The sequence below is a fragment of the Staurois parvus genome, unplaced genomic scaffold (assembly GCF_062004578.1).
Source record: "Staurois parvus isolate SC_StPar_1 unplaced genomic scaffold, SC_StPar_1.0 ptg000436l, whole genome shotgun sequence".
Taxonomy (NCBI): Eukaryota; Metazoa; Chordata; class Amphibia; order Anura; family Ranidae; genus Staurois; species Staurois parvus.
Genome location: NW_028318232.1, coordinates 4,931,107 through 4,946,523, shown reverse-complemented (window position 1 = coordinate 4,946,523; position 15,417 = coordinate 4,931,107). Strand labels below are relative to the sequence as shown.

At 41.7% G+C, this 15,417-nt stretch overlaps 1 protein-coding gene across 2 annotated transcripts in view; it reads left to right on the top strand.

Moving 5' to 3' along the window:
- Nucleotides 1–15,417, top strand: part of LOC149454178 (40-kDa huntingtin-associated protein-like) — a 60,139-nt gene that overhangs the window by 8,639 nt on the left and 36,083 nt on the right. The window contains exons 3-5 of one of the 2 annotated variants that reach the window (XM_089687699.1): nt 2,897–2,969; nt 12,618–12,777; nt 13,931–13,999. In XM_089687699.1, the coding sequence (XP_089543825.1) occupies nt 2,897–2,969; nt 12,618–12,777; nt 13,931–13,999 (302 nt within the window). The remainder of the gene's footprint in view (nt 1–2,896; nt 2,970–12,617; nt 12,778–13,930; nt 14,000–15,417) is intronic. The other variant, XM_089687700.1, reaches the window with a different exon arrangement.

Genomic DNA, 15,417 nt, shown 5'->3' with positions numbered 1-15,417 from the left:
GGGCTATGGGGTAGAGTGGCAAGATGGAAGCCTTTTCTTATGAAGAAAAACATCCAAGCCCGGCTAAATTTTGCCAAAACACATCTGAAGTCTCCCAAAAGCATGAGGGAAAATGTGTTATGATCTGATGAAACCAAAGTTGAACTTTGTGGCCATAATTCCAAAAGATATGTTTGGTGCAAAAACAGCACTGCACATCACCAAAAGAACACCATACCCACAGTGGAACATGGTGGTGGCAGCATCATGCTTTGGGGCTGTTTTTCTTCAGCTGGAACTGGGGTCTTAGTGAGGGTAGAGGGAATTATGAACAGTTCCAAATACCAGTCAATATTGGCACAAAACCTTCAGGCTTCTACTAGAAAGCTGAACCTGAAGCGGAGCAGTGACCCAAAGCATACATCCAAATCAACAAAGGAATGCCTTTACTAGAAGAAGGTTAAAGTTTTGGAATGGCCCAGCCAGAACCTAGACCTGAATCCATTGAATATCTGTGGGGTGATCTGAAGAGGGCTGTGCACAGGAGATGCCCTCACAATCTGATAGATTTGGAGTGTTTTTGCAAGGAAGAGTGGGCAAATATTGCCAAGTCAAGATGTGCCATGCTGATAGACTCATACCCAAAAAGACTTAGTGCTGTAATAAAATCAAAAGGTGCTTCAACAAAGTATTAAGGGTGTGCACACTTATACAACCACATTACTTTAGTTTTATTTTTACTTCCCTCTACCTAAAAGATTTCAGTTTGTTGTTCAACTGAATTGTTCAGTTTATAAGTTACATTAACGGTGGAAAAAGTTATGAATTATTGATCTTTGTCTCATTTTTTTACATCACAGACACCTGACATTTTAACAGGGGTGTGTAGACTTTTTATATCAACTGTACATTCCACATTAATAATTTTGCTACCAAAATTAGCGTGTGCGGTAAATTGCCTTCAGCATTGTCCCTCCTTTTTCTTGCTTGAGGCTGCCATTTTGTTGAAGTCTAGAGCAGTCATTTCCTTATTGGATACTCTTCCCCCCCCTCCTTGGTCTCAAAATCTATTTGTCACCTTAAATTAAAATATGTACTTTTCCAGCCTTGACTGTATGTCTTGGCTCAGTTAGAGAGGAAGGCTGACAGAAGCTTTAGTGCCTAAGTTCACAGGCTGCCATGAGGGAGAAAGGAGATAATATCAGAGAGATAAGATAAGAAACTATCCTTGTAAGTTTAACTGTTTTATGTCTCCATGGCAGCAGAGTTTGTCCTGTCACCTCTCCTAGTTTTCTTTTATCCCTCCCCAATCTGTGTTCCGCCACACAATCTGTGTCATTTCTGTTGCTTTCTTTCCCCTTCAGCAACAGCAAATCTTAAAGCTGTCAGCTGATTGGCCTCTAGTGACTCTAATTTTAGGCACAATGCCAAGAATGGAGAGCAACTGAGCATATGCAGAGCAGGGTGAGACAGTGTATTACTGGATTTTAATCAATATAGAAACTTATATCTAATGTTTTGCATAGCTATACCTGCAAAAGGGACCAGCCTGAAGCGATCTATCAGGACTTAATTTCCTGAGTAAAGTTCCACTTTAAAGCGGCACTAAACCCACAGACTTACCGGTTTCCCAAAACCCTTAAATTCAACGCATGCCATGAATGTTAACTGTTGTAATTACTAGGATGCTTATGTTATCTCTCAGCTCAACTGTCAAGCTGTCCCATGGCTGGAATCATAACTGACCATGTGCAGCACCATGTCTAATAAAGATCCAACAGAGGCAAAGATGGCAGCTTCCTTGGCTGTAAAGGAAGTGAACGTATTGTTCAGTTGACTCCATTACAATGTACAAATATATCAAATGTGATTTCACTAACTGTAATAAACTGTTTAGTCTGAGGTCAAGTGAGTGAAGAGGGCACATGGCCAAAATTTTAGGTTAGAAGAAAAAAGATTTATATTGTGGGAAAGTGTTCTTTACTGTTAGAGCAGGGGAAATGTGGAACTCCCCCCCCCCCTTCCCCCCAGGAGGTGGTAATAGTTGAGATTGTTTACAACTTCAAAATATTTTACAGGTCTTGCTCAGGAAGCAGAATATACAATGGGAATAGTTTGAGAGTAAAAAACACACACAGATTGACCTGTGTCTTTTTCAACCTTTTAAACCAGGTAATTGTGCTTGAAGACAAACAGAAACTTCTGACACAGGAATGTGAAGATTTACTCTACTATAGGCTGTGCGTATAGGGCAACAAATTACACCATGAAACTAGATTTTATGCACATCTTACACTGGTGAAAACACAAGGTGCAGGAGGCGTTTATAATGCCTTTAAAAAAGCAGATCAGGGTTCAATACCCCCTCCCCTCTCTCCAGAATTGTTTCCTGCTGTAACTCCATTTCACCACTAGAAGTCACCACAATGTCTATGCTCAGATGGTAAGGGCCCATTCACATAGCCTAGCCCAGGGGTAGGCAACCTGCGGCTCTCTAGCTTTTGTGGAACTACATTTCCCATGAGGCATTGCAAAGATTACAAAACTGACAGTTACAGCTATGACTTGCAGAGGCATGATGGAACTTGTAGTCCTGCGGCTCTCAGGTTGCCTACCCCTGGCCTAGCCCAATGCAGTCCCAACTTATATCCAATTCAAAAAACCCTGTTCCTTATCATGGCATTTCACATCACTGCTCTGCAGTGGTGTATGATGCAGAAAAGCTCACGTAACGTTTCAATAAAGTTCTAAGAATAAAAGGTTAAAGTATGATGTGCTATTTACATTGGCACCACAGTCTTCACATCGCACACCAGTGCCTATTTGGCAGTGTGCATTGCTGGTGTGTTGTAGCTGTGTGTTCAGCTTTTTTCCAGAGTTGATGACTGACTGATTTCCATGTGCATTTTTCTGTTAGGTCAGCTGGCAAAGGAGCTTAAACAGCAGGACTGTCTTCAGTATGCTGGGTTCTGTAACTTGGCAATGGCCCGGTGAGTTTTGCTTCTACAAATACAAGTTTGTACTTGATTCTATAGAAACTGTTCATCAGATAGTACAGTGGACATCTTTGCTACATCTTCAGAAATCATAGTTGCAGGATAAGTTGCCTAAAAAAGGCTATTGTTTTCAATGAATGTTGAAAATTGATATTTGGACTTTTTTTTAGAAGATATAAATAAATTTGAATATTTCATCTATTAAAGAAAACAAGATAAAATATCAGAAGCATTGTTGGCTAAATGTTGGGGAATGACTTTCATGAATAAATCGAGCACATATTTAATTACAATACACAGGTAGACTAATGTCCAGTTTAATTAAATGCGTATTCACACTTGAACAATTTGTTGCAATGTCTGAACACACATTAAAGTCATATTAAAGGATATTAAAAAGAAACAAACATGTCATACTTACCTGCTCTGTGCAGTGGTTTTGCACAGAGTAGCCCTGATCCTCCACTTCCTGGATCCCCTGTCGGCGCTCCTGGTCCCTCCCTCCTACTGAGTGCCACCAGAGGAAGCAGCTTGCTATGGGGGCACCCAAGCAGGCTAATTCCTGAGCCACTGCTCTATGTATCCATTCACACACAGAGCCGCGGTTTTGCCCCACTCTTTCCTCACTGGCTTACTAGCTATTTTAGCCAGTGAGGAGGGAGAGTCCCTGGAGAGCCAAGGCTTTCATGCACAACGCTGGATTGCGATGGGGCTCAGATAAGTATTGGGTGGGGGGGGGGGGGGGGGGGCACTGCTGCACACTGAAGGTTTTTTTTACCTTCATGCATAGAACACAAAAAGTTGCAATGAAAATACAATTCCATGCCAGGTAAAATAATAGTAACATCTAGGTCATCAATAGCATAATGAAGTTACATAAAACAGTGCAGTACTAGAGCGAATCCAAGAAATAAGCATTGATATGGATATTGCAGGCAATAAGATAAAATCCAATGGCAAACAGTAATATAAGAAAGGCATACGCTTTCACATAATGTATGCTTAACAATCAGTTTCTCCAAGAACTAGGGAGAGTGATGCCATAAGGGACTTCAGGGGAAGGGGGAAGGAATAAGGGATAAGGAATAACAGAGGAGCAGGAGAACCTGATAGTATGGGAGCAAGGTGTCTCTTAAGAGATGGGGGAGGGATGAGGGGAGGTGGGGGAAGATTAAGGAGCTGGAATAAAATTGGAGAATGAGAAAGAGAAGAGGATGGAGAAAGGAAAGAGACCAGGGTAATGGTGAAGGAAAGTCAAGGGACACCCCTCTCCCAGGCGAGAATCCGGGGGAGGAGGGGAATCACAGTGGTGGACATCTCATTGAGATGGGCATTGTGTAAATAAAATAGTGCCATGGTCTCCAAGTTTCAGTGAACAACTCCTCTGTGTTGCACAGCGTAGCTGTGAGGTCTTCCATGTCCCATAGTTCACTTATGCAAACCATAGAGCTTTTGTCAGCTGGATAACATCTCTCCAGCAAAAGGGAATACAGGCCTTAGCAGCATTCAGAAGTTGTATAGCAAGGGAGGCCTTGTACTTTTTAACAGGTCTCTCTGTCAGGTGCAGCATGTAAGCCTGCGGGTTGTCACGCAAGTTGCTAAATGGTATCAGTCACCCCCTGCCGAAATGGCTTAATTTTCAGACATTGCCAAAAAATGTGGATCATAGAGCCATCTTCTGTGCCACAGTGCCAGCATCAGCTGGAGACCTTGGGGGAGATACGGTGAAGCATGGCAGGGACCTTGTAACATCTGGTAAGGATTTTGTAGCTAGTCTCCTGAACTCTTGTGGCAATGGAGGATTTTTGGGTGAAATACAGGATTTTCTCTCTTTGCTTTGCCGTGAGTTGTAAGCCTAGATCAGTTTCCTATTTGGTGAGGAAGGATGGCACAACGTCTTCCCCTGGATAGATCAGTGAAGCATAGATCTGAGAAAGGGAATGATGTACAGGTTCCCTCCTGTAACACAAGGGCCCTAGTCCCGTGAGTGGCCATAAGATGCAAGGAGAGAGGGAACACTGATGAAGAAAGTACCGTAGTTGAAGCCCACCCCAGAAATCTAAGGGAGGTTCGGCAAGTTGGGTGAGCTCTGTAGAGGTTAGGGCACCCTCAGAGTTTAGAATGTCTTTCAGGTGAGTATAGCCTGAAGTTTTCAGGCAAAGAAATTACGGATTGTTGAGACCTGGGGTGAATTCGGGGTTGTGCAGGATGGGAATTATAGGTGAAGGTTGTGGACTGAGGAGTTATGGAACATCTCCTGTGAGATCAGAAGAGTACTACCAAGGGTATGGTGTGCACAGAGATCTATGGGCAATAGAGAGGATATCCATGGCCAACCCAGTGCCCTGTGAATCCTCTAATTCCATGGTAACCCAGTGCTTGACTTCTCCATGGCAGTGCCAGTCAACCAACCTGGTAAGATGGGTTGCACGGTAGTGAGAGAGCTTAGGTAAGGAGAGGCGCTGCAAGGCAAGACGGGGTTTCTTCGGGGACCAAACAAAATTCCTGAAATGGAAGCTAATTATTAGAAATCAGTTTGAATTAAAAGTGTTCATATAACTCAAACCTTTTTTTTCTAGCTTGGATAAAGCGAGTAAGGGTTACAAACCTCATTAACTGCATCTACGGGCAAAATGTAAAATCATTTATTAATTTCCTCATCGAATTTCATTTATTTATAGCTTACTGCTATTAATCAGAATAATTTTAACGTTAAAAATACACAGAGCCTGCCTTCTGAACTACAGAGGTGCTGAGAGGAGGAGTTTCAGGAGGCCTAGTCAGTACTAGAATCAGTGTTTTCAGGCTGCAAGGTACCATGGGATATGTAGTCATGGAAATTGAAGTAAAGTAAACCAAAGAAATGGGCAGAGAAGTGACAAATCATGCAGGGAATCCAGGAAATTGTGGAAAGAGATGGTTAGCAGACAGGCAGAACTCACAACATAAAAGGAGATTTTTCAAGCAAGCTTATATTGGATTTCAAAAATAACTATTGTTTGTACTTTTTATAATTCTGATGTTAAAAAATAAAAGTGTATGCTGTGACTATGGATCTCCTTTAAAGGAGAAGTACAGCCAAAGCTCTTTTGGCTGTACTTCTGTGGATTACAGGAGTGTAGTCCATTCCAGTGACCCGTTTTCAGCTGACAGAGGGCTGAAGCCCGCTGTTGGCTCACGTCACTCAGCCGGTCCAGGATGGGGAAAGATCCAAACTTCAAAGTCAGGATCCAACCCAGAGTCTGGAGCGGCACCTGGCTCAACCTCCTAGTGATCTGCTAAGAGCCTGAGCCAGCCGCTCCCTCCTCCTCCACAGCCCAGTGCTCCAGTGAGCGCAGGGGGGGGGGGGGGGGCAAAGCAGAAAATGGTGACTGACAGTCCCACAGTCAGATCAGTGGTGAAAAGTTCTCATACTTACAGCCGGCAGGGGACAGATGCAGCATCGGATAGATGCTGCATCCTCCAGGTAGGTATGATTGGGCAAAAAATAAAATACCACACTTCTCTTTTAAGTTTCTATTGTTGTGTCCCCAGTAGGCGTTGTCACCTAGTGACCATTGTCACCAAAATAGAAATAGAAATCTATAATTTTACAGAACAAGAGGGGAGGAAGTGAATGGAAATCTCCCTATTAAGAAAAAAAAATCTGACAGATTGTAACCCTTCTCTACTCTATCCAAAATAAAAACATACATTGCCTATAAACTGAAAGTGTCACCGAACCTATTATTAAAAAAATAAACGATATTGCATACCATAGATTCTGTTTGTCTGTGTCCCTCTAAAAAAAGTATTGGCCAACACCTACCAAAGTGGTAGTAAACCTAAAAACACAAATGCAGGGGTGTGGAAATTTTTGAAAAAAACTATTTGTCCAGTGACTAAATCTGGGTCCCAATCTACTTGTCCCGTATGACAATCTACTTGTCCAGATAAAAAAAAAAACAAACATTTTTGCCAAAACCGTATTTAAATCTCAGGTGCTTTTAGGAATGTCTGCGGCTTTATGGCGACTTAAACATTTAATTTTTTTTAACATTGCGCTGTATATCTCCTCCTCCAAGGGAGAGACCTTGCAGTGTAATGAGCACCGACTGGGTGCTCCTCAGGAATGGATAGTGTCGGGCTTATCCTTTATCACTGCCTTTTTTGCAGACGTTTAAAAAATCATTTTAGGCTTGAAGATTACACAAAACCCCCAAACATATTTTTTGAAAGCAGAGATCCTAGAGAATAAAATAGTGGTAGTTCCAATTTTTCATACCGCACAATATTACCGCAAAGGTCTAGGAAATGCCAAATTTCAGTAAAAAAATACACTTGTTAATTTTAGGGCACAAAAAAGCAATACGTTACCCTATTTTTTGGTAAGATATAAAAGATGAGGTTGCACCAAGTAGATATCCAACATGTCAAATCTTAAATTTGCATGCACTTGTGAAATGGCAACAAACTTCAGTACCCTAAATTTTCTATAGGCGACTTTTTTAAAATTCTTATAGATCATCAGTATAATGTTATGGAGGAGGTCTTTTGCTAGAATTATTGCTCTCATTCTGTATGCACGGCAAAACAGTGGATATAAAAAGTCTAAACACCCCTATTTAATGTGACCTATAAACTGTACAACTCAGTTGAAAAACAAACTGAAATCTTTGCGGGGGAGTAAACATAAAAAACTAAAATAATGCAGTTGCATAAGTGTGCACACCCTCATAACTGGGGATGTAGCTGTGTTCATAATTAAGCAATTACATTCAAAATCATGTTTAATAGGAGTCAGTACACACCTGCCATCATTTAAAGTGCCTCTGATTAACCCCAAATAAAGTTCAGCTGTTTTAGTTGGTCTCTCGTGACATTTTCTTAGTTGCATCCTACAGCAAAAGCCATGGTCTGCAGAGACCTTCCAAAGCATCAAAGGGATCTCATTGTTAAAAGGTATAAGTCAGGAGAAGGGTACAAAAGAATTTCCAAGGCATTATATATACCATGGAACACAGTGAAGACAATCATCATAAAGTGGAGAAAATATGGTGCAACAGTGACATTACCAAGAACTGGACATCGATCCAAAATTGATGAAAAGACGAGAAGAAAACTGGTCTGGGAGGCTGCCAAGAGGACTACAACAACATTAAAGGAGCTGCAGGAATATCTGGCAAGTACTGGCTTTGGTACATGTAACAACAATTTCCCATATTCTTCATATGTTTGGGCTAGGGGGTAGAATGGCAAGATGGAAGCCTGGCTATATTTTGCAGAAACATATCTGAAGTCTCCCCAAAGCATGTGGGAAAATGTGTTATGGTCTGATGAAACCAAGGTTGAACTTTTTGGCCATAATTCCAAAAGATATGTTTGGCGCAAAAACAACACTGCACATCACCAAAAAACACCATACCCACAGTGAAGCATGGTGATGGCAGCATTATACTTTGGGGCTGTTTTTCTTCAACTGAAACTGGGGCCTTAGTCAAGGTAGAGGGAATTATGAACAGTTCCAAATACCAGTCAATATTGGCACAAAACCTTCAGGCTTCTGCTAGAAAGCTGAACATGAAGAGGAACTTCATCTTTTCACCACGACCACTACCCAAAGCATACATCCAAATCAACAAAGAAATGGCTTCACCAGAAGAGATTAATGTTGTGGAATGACCCAGTCAGAGCCCAGACCTGAATCCGATTGAAAATCTGTGGAGTGATCTGAAGAGGGCTGTGCACAGGAGATGCTCTCGCAATCTGACAGATTTGGAGTGTTTTTGCAAGGAAGAGTGGGCAAATATTGCCAATTCAAGATGTGCCATGCTGATAGACTCATACCCAAAAAGACTGAGTTCTGTAATAAAATCAAAAGGTGCTTCAACAAAGTATTAGTTTAAGGGTGTGCACACTTATGCAGCCATATTAGTTTCGTTTTTTATTTTTACTTCTCTCCACCTAAAAGATTTCAGTTTGTTGTTCAACTACAGTTGTACAGTTACATTAAAGGTGGAAAATTTTCTGAAATGATTGATCTTTGTCTAATTTTTTTACATCACAGAAAACTGATATTTTAACGTTTTCATGCATAGGCACCCCAGTGCGTGCTTTTTACGTTTCTACGTGCATATATGTAGGGGGTGGGAAGGGCTTCAAATTTTTTTTGTTCGAGGGATGTTATGTGCTTGGGTGTTAATTTTTGGTGACAGGTCTCTTTATTGAGACAGCCAGGGTCTAAAAGACCTTCATGTCTCCCCTGAGTGTAATTCAGTGTACATCACACTGCATTACATTCTTTCCTAGCCTCAATGGCTGGGAAATCTGTAAACGGGAACCCAGAAGTGACGTCATAACGTTACGTCCGAGTTAGGACAAGAAGGGGAAGGGAGTGGACGTGTCCGCTCTCCTCCCTCCTCTCTAGCCACCGGTGAATGTCGAACCAGTCCTGGCCCACAGATGGGCAAGCAGAGCCTGGGAGACATAGCGGGAAGGGGGAGGTTTGTATGGGACGGGGTGGAGGCTGGCACCATAGTGGGCTGTGTGAAAGGAATCGGCCGCCCAAATGCTTTCACCTGACAGGTGAGCCCTGCTGGTTTCCCGAAGCAGGGCTAAAGGTTAACAAAACTACCTGCACGGTGCCCGGAACTACATGTTCCAGGCATCGGGCATCGGAAATTTAAGGAATTTTTCTTTATTTTATGTTTATCCAGCCAGTAATACAATTCCTGTCTTAGCATGTCGGCATTCTAGATAAAGCGGTAAAGCAGATAACATTGGACAGCAGCATGGGTCAGCATGATGGAAGAATAATATTAAGCTGCCCATACAAGGAACACAATTCTACTGGCTCAGCAGTAACCAGCTGAATTTTTAACTATGTATGGGCACAGTGCTTGTACAGAAGTCGATCTACCAGTTAACTTCTGTACAACTGCATTGCAGGCAAATTTTCTCTCTATCGGCACGAGCAGCTTCACTGACTTATTAACTGTTTACTGTCCTCCACTAATCTTGAGCAGTTAAAAACGATACTAAAAATTAATTTTATTTTGTAAAATAATAAACATGTTATACTTACTTGCTCTGTGTGGTGGTTTTGCAAAGAGCCGCCCGGATCCTCCTCTTCTCGGGTGCCCTGCCGGCGATCCTGGCTGCTCCTTTCTGTCGGGTGCCCCCATAGCAAGCAGGTGTGTTCCTGAGCAGCTGCTCTGTGTGTCCATTCACACACGGAGCCGCGGCTTGGCCCCATCCCCTCTCTATTTCATTGGCTGACTGACTGTGATTGACAGCAGCTCCCGCTTGCTGTCTCAGTCAATGAGGAGGCAGAGGCCCGGGACAGCCGAGGCTGTCGTGCACATCACTGGATTGCGATGGGGCTCAGGTAAGTATTGAGGGGGCTGTTGGGGGGGTGCTGCACACAGGTTTTTTACCTTCATGCATAAAGTTAAAAAAAACCTTCAGCCTTTGTAACCACTTTATCTGTTTGTAGGAAATTTTTTATTTTGGAAATTGGATTTGCTGCTGCCTTCTGTCACTTGGTTGTACTTTCAAAGAAGGATTACTGACTTGATCTTGCAGAGCTGGTTTAGGTAGAGTGGAGCAGCCCAGCAATACTATCCAATTTTACATTGGGTTCAGGCATAACGATGTCTGCAGTCTCTGACCATTCCTTGTATTATGTCTGCAGTCTCTGACCATTTCTTGTAATATGTCTGCAGTCTCTGACCATTTCTTGTATGATATCTGCAGTCTCTGACCGTCTCTTGTAGTATGTCTGCAGTCTCTGACCGTCTCTTGTAGTATGTCTGCAGTCTCTGACCGTCTCTTGTAATATGTCTGCAGTCTCTGACCGTCTCTTGTAGTATGTCTGCAGTCTCTGACCATCTCTTGTGTGTCTGCAGTCTGCAGACATACTACAAGAGACAGTCAGAGACTGCAGACACACAAGAGATGGTCAGAGACTGCAGACATACTACAAGAGACAGTCAGAGTCTCTGACCGTCTCTTGTGTGTCTGCAGTCTCTGACCGTCTCTTGTAGCATGTCTGCAGTCTCTGACCGTCTCTTGTGTGTCTGCAGTCTCTGACCATCTCCATTTCATGCGTATTTAGGGGTGAAATTAGGGGTGGAGCAGTGTAGGGGTTGGGTGGCACAACTGGTGCTGAGTAACTCTTAAGGCCTGGCTAGTAGCTTTGGACTTGAAATTTTCAGCCCTGTTTTTAAAATTTCATTGTACCATAGTTAATAGAACTGGATATCTTGTTTTATGCTGACAGGATTTTTTTCATGACTTCTGATCCAGAATTTCTGCTGAGACTGATTAGTTCATTTTTGTGGATTCTGTGTTAGGTCTCGCTCACACAGTCATACTTGAGCGTACACCCTTGTGAAGGCTATATTTCATCTGCACAGGTGTTCCGTGCATCCGCGTGCTGGTGTGAACTGGCCCCTAGCCAGTACGAACGGATCTTACAGCGGAGGGGGGGGGGGGTTACACACAATTCAGTGGCTACAGCCACAGGAATTGTGTATAAAACTGACAGGCATACTCCTGCCTGTCAGGTGGAAGCAGTCGGTGGCTGCGCTGCTGCCCAATTGCTTCCACACACCCTGGTAATGGCACTCCCCTGTGTACACCCACCTCTGCCATGTATTCCTAGCTCTGCTTGCCCGTCTGCAGGCCCAGGGACAACATGGCGGGTGCCGGTGAGTGAACAGGAGATAGGACAGTGCACGTGTGTCTCCCTTTCTTGCCGTGACCTGGAAAGCAACGTGTATGAAGTCACTTCCGGGTGAACCTGTCGCTTTTTTCACTATTCCAGCCGGGGAGGAATGTGATGCAATGGGATGTGCATTGCTATATATTCAGTGGAGCCCAGAGGAGACATTGCAAAAATATAAAGCCACACCCAAGCACATAACATTCCTCCCCCCCCCCAAAAAAAAAATGTTGAGCGCCTCTGCCCCATCCCCCCTATTCCACGGGTGCACACAAATTTAAGGTTTGATGTGTATCTATTACTCGGCGCAACCTCGTCTTTTATATTTTACCAAAAATTTTGATAATGTAGTGAATTTGTTTTGCATAAAACAAAGGGGCGCCATCCCAAACCATCAAATTTAATAAAGGGAAAGCAGCTCTTTACAGTGTGAAAACACTGTGTAAAAAAAAATCATCAATAATAAAAAGGCTCTATTCCCACTTAAATAATTCTCAATGCAACTCAAAATAATATATAAATACAAATCTTCATAGAGGCAATAATCACATGCTTTATGTATTTATATATTATTTTGAGTTGTATTGAGCATTATTTCACTGTAATTGGGAATAGCGCCTTTTTTTTTTTAGTGATGATTTGTTGCATTTGCTTGCCCTAAAATTCACTTTTAGTGTGTTTTTTTTTTTTTACTGAAATTTTGCATTTCGTAGACCTTTCACAATATCGTGTGGCATAAGAAATTGGAACAACTACTGTTTTATTCTCTTTCAGAAAATATATAATGTTTCGGGGTTTTGTGTAATATTCAGGCCTAAAATTATTTTTTAAATGTGTGCAAAAAATGCAATTAGGGCTCTGGCAGTGAAAGGATTAAACATAATGTTTGTTACATTTTTAGCATTTTTTAATTGTCAGTGATATATTGTTTGATACAGGTGTGAACAAACATTGTTTAATGCACCGGGAGAAGCCATGGCTCTGACCGAAGCTGCCCGCCTGTTCCTGCAAGAGGAAAAGGAGACTCAACGTTTACGATGCCCTGGTTTTGAGGAGCATTTGCAGGCAGCTATCAACTGCTACAGCTTTGCTATCAAGGTAGACTGTTGATGTTTTTCTGGGTCAGACTGCAGCTCTTCGTTTTTACCAACCATTCAATTCTTGCTAGTTTTATACATTTGCACCATTTTTCACATTCCAGGCTAGGAGGCTAGAAAAACCTAATGCATATGTCATTATCTCTGTAAACATTTCAAGAAATTTAAAATGGGCCATGTTGTGTGTGCTTTGAATTGATTTCAATTGGATTTCAATTGAATTTCATTTTTATATTTCCATTCTTTGTTTGAGCCATGTCCTTTATATATACTTGTCATTTAAAGTGGTTTAAAGTCAAACGGCACTTAAAATGTGACATTTTTATTTTTTTTTTCTTGGGGCGGGTACCTATTTCTGACAGGTAACTGCTCCACTTCTGCTCAGATCACCTAGGCCCGCCCACAACCTCCTTGATAATGTCACAGGTCCCAGGAGGCTGTGGGTCCACTTGAGAAAGTGCAGCACTATTCATGCATATGCAATGGGAAACCAGCTGTGAAGCACCAACAAATCATAGCTGGCTTCCCTTATCCAAAATGGCAGCACCGGGGACCTGAAGACTGGTGAAGAACAGTTTTGGGTGAGAACAGCGCTTGATCACTGGACTAGTTAAGTGCATGTGCAATAAAAGTCAGCTGCTACACCTTTACTAAGTACATGTTTGTATTTTGTCTTTTGCTAAAAATAAAAATTATTGAAAAGAAAGGTCAGCAGCTACAGTATTTATAGATACAGACTTTTATTTTTTTTTTCCCGAGCAAAGTTCCACTTTCAAGTATAACTAAAAGCAAAACATTTTTTTTTTCGTTTTGGATGGAGTGGAGAGAGATTACTGTCTGTGGCCCATTAAGCAAATTCACCCTCTCTATTTGCCCTGCTTACCATTATCACTGAAAGTGAAAGTAAAGAAAATCCCAAATTTTGGGTTGTCCCCAGAAAAGTAATAGAGGGGAATTAGCTTCGCTTTAAGTAATATGTGAGATTTAGGAACACTGTAATCCAGGAGCAAGATAAATCCAGAGGTGTGAAAAATGTAACCGAATGCAAACTGGTTACCAGGCCATATTCAGGGATGTAGACTGTCATTAGAAACAAAACACAACTTTTGTTTAGGCCAGATTTCTTAACATACTTTTGCATTTATCCTTTCCAGGTATACATCGAACTGAATCAGCCTGTGATGGCAGCTAGCTTATGTTTAGAACTGGGAAATGCATTAAAGGTATTTCACACTCAAGCTTTCTTTGGTATTTTTTATTTAATTGCCCATCATTGATATTGTTGGTTTTAGAGAGTCGGTATACTTTCAGGACTTAGCCTCTTGCTTATCCCTGCAGACTGCACACCCTGTATTCTTGAAGCAACTGCTTCTGGTCACCACTAGAGGGCGCTGAAGGGAAGAAAAGCAGCAGGCTGCTCATTTATCCCAATACAAAGTCTGTTTCTTGCCTGCCCTTTGGCTCCTCTAGTAAATTCCTGTGTATCAACAAATCATGTACCTTGGAGTTTACAGGCTGCAAACGCAAGTATAAACAATGTGTACTCAACGTGCCCTTATTTATTATGTTCAGTGCTTTCTCTTTCCTTTAAATTCTTAACAGCACACCACAATACACACTATTTGTTGCAGTGTAGAAAAAATGTGACATGGCCTCTTTTTTTTTTCTCTGTTGGCCCTGTGACTTTTTTTTTTCAATGGGATGCATAAATGCAACGCATGCCTTAATGAACACTTTTGTATGCATACCCTCTCACCCCTTCAGCTCTTTGGACCTGTCTAGTATGTCCAGAGGTTAAAAGATGTTCACGGGTGCAGTAGCAGCTGTGAGAATATTTTAGTTTTGTTCATCTGGATCACAGCTTTTCTTTAATGACCCGGGCAGCTATAAAGCCACTCATTAGCTTTCACTTAACCTGCGGGTGGCAGATTTAAAAAGTGTTTAAAAATGCACAATACACTAAATTGTATGCTCTAAACTGAGGAGCTGTAAAGGCATTTAAGGCTGCATTCACACAGGCATTTAGCCATACTGCACATCCCAGCAGTAAGAACCTACTGATTGACAGCTATATATGGATAGCTGTAGCTGCTGAGTTTGCACAGTGCAATGACAAGCTGTCTGTGGCTGCAACTATTTATGAAGTTGATCCATTGCAGGTAATCACTGGCTCTGCAAACAGTTATGAATAGCTGTGGCTTCTGACAGCCAGTCATTGCATTGTACGAGTTTGGTAGGTTCAGCTATTCATATAGAGCTGTCAATCCAAGCTGCAGGAATCCGTAAGACTGATAATTTTGGGTACTTTTTGACATTTTGCAGGTGCATGTAGTTTTGAGGCTTATCTATTTACTCAGAGCTAACTGATCTTTTATTTTATACAAAAAGAATTGGGGCTCATATTGTATTTGTGTGCACTAAAATGTATTTTAGTGTATGTTTTTCCTGATAATATAGATTTGATAAACAGTTATGCAAATATCTTGCCACATAAAATTGCAACAAATGTCTTTATATTCCACAGGGCTTTTGTGTTTATATAATCTAAAATGTTCTGGGGTTTTAAATAATTTTATAGCCAAAAATGTAGATTTTAAAATGTGTGTGAAAAATTAAAACAATTCGTCGAGAGGGGAGGTGG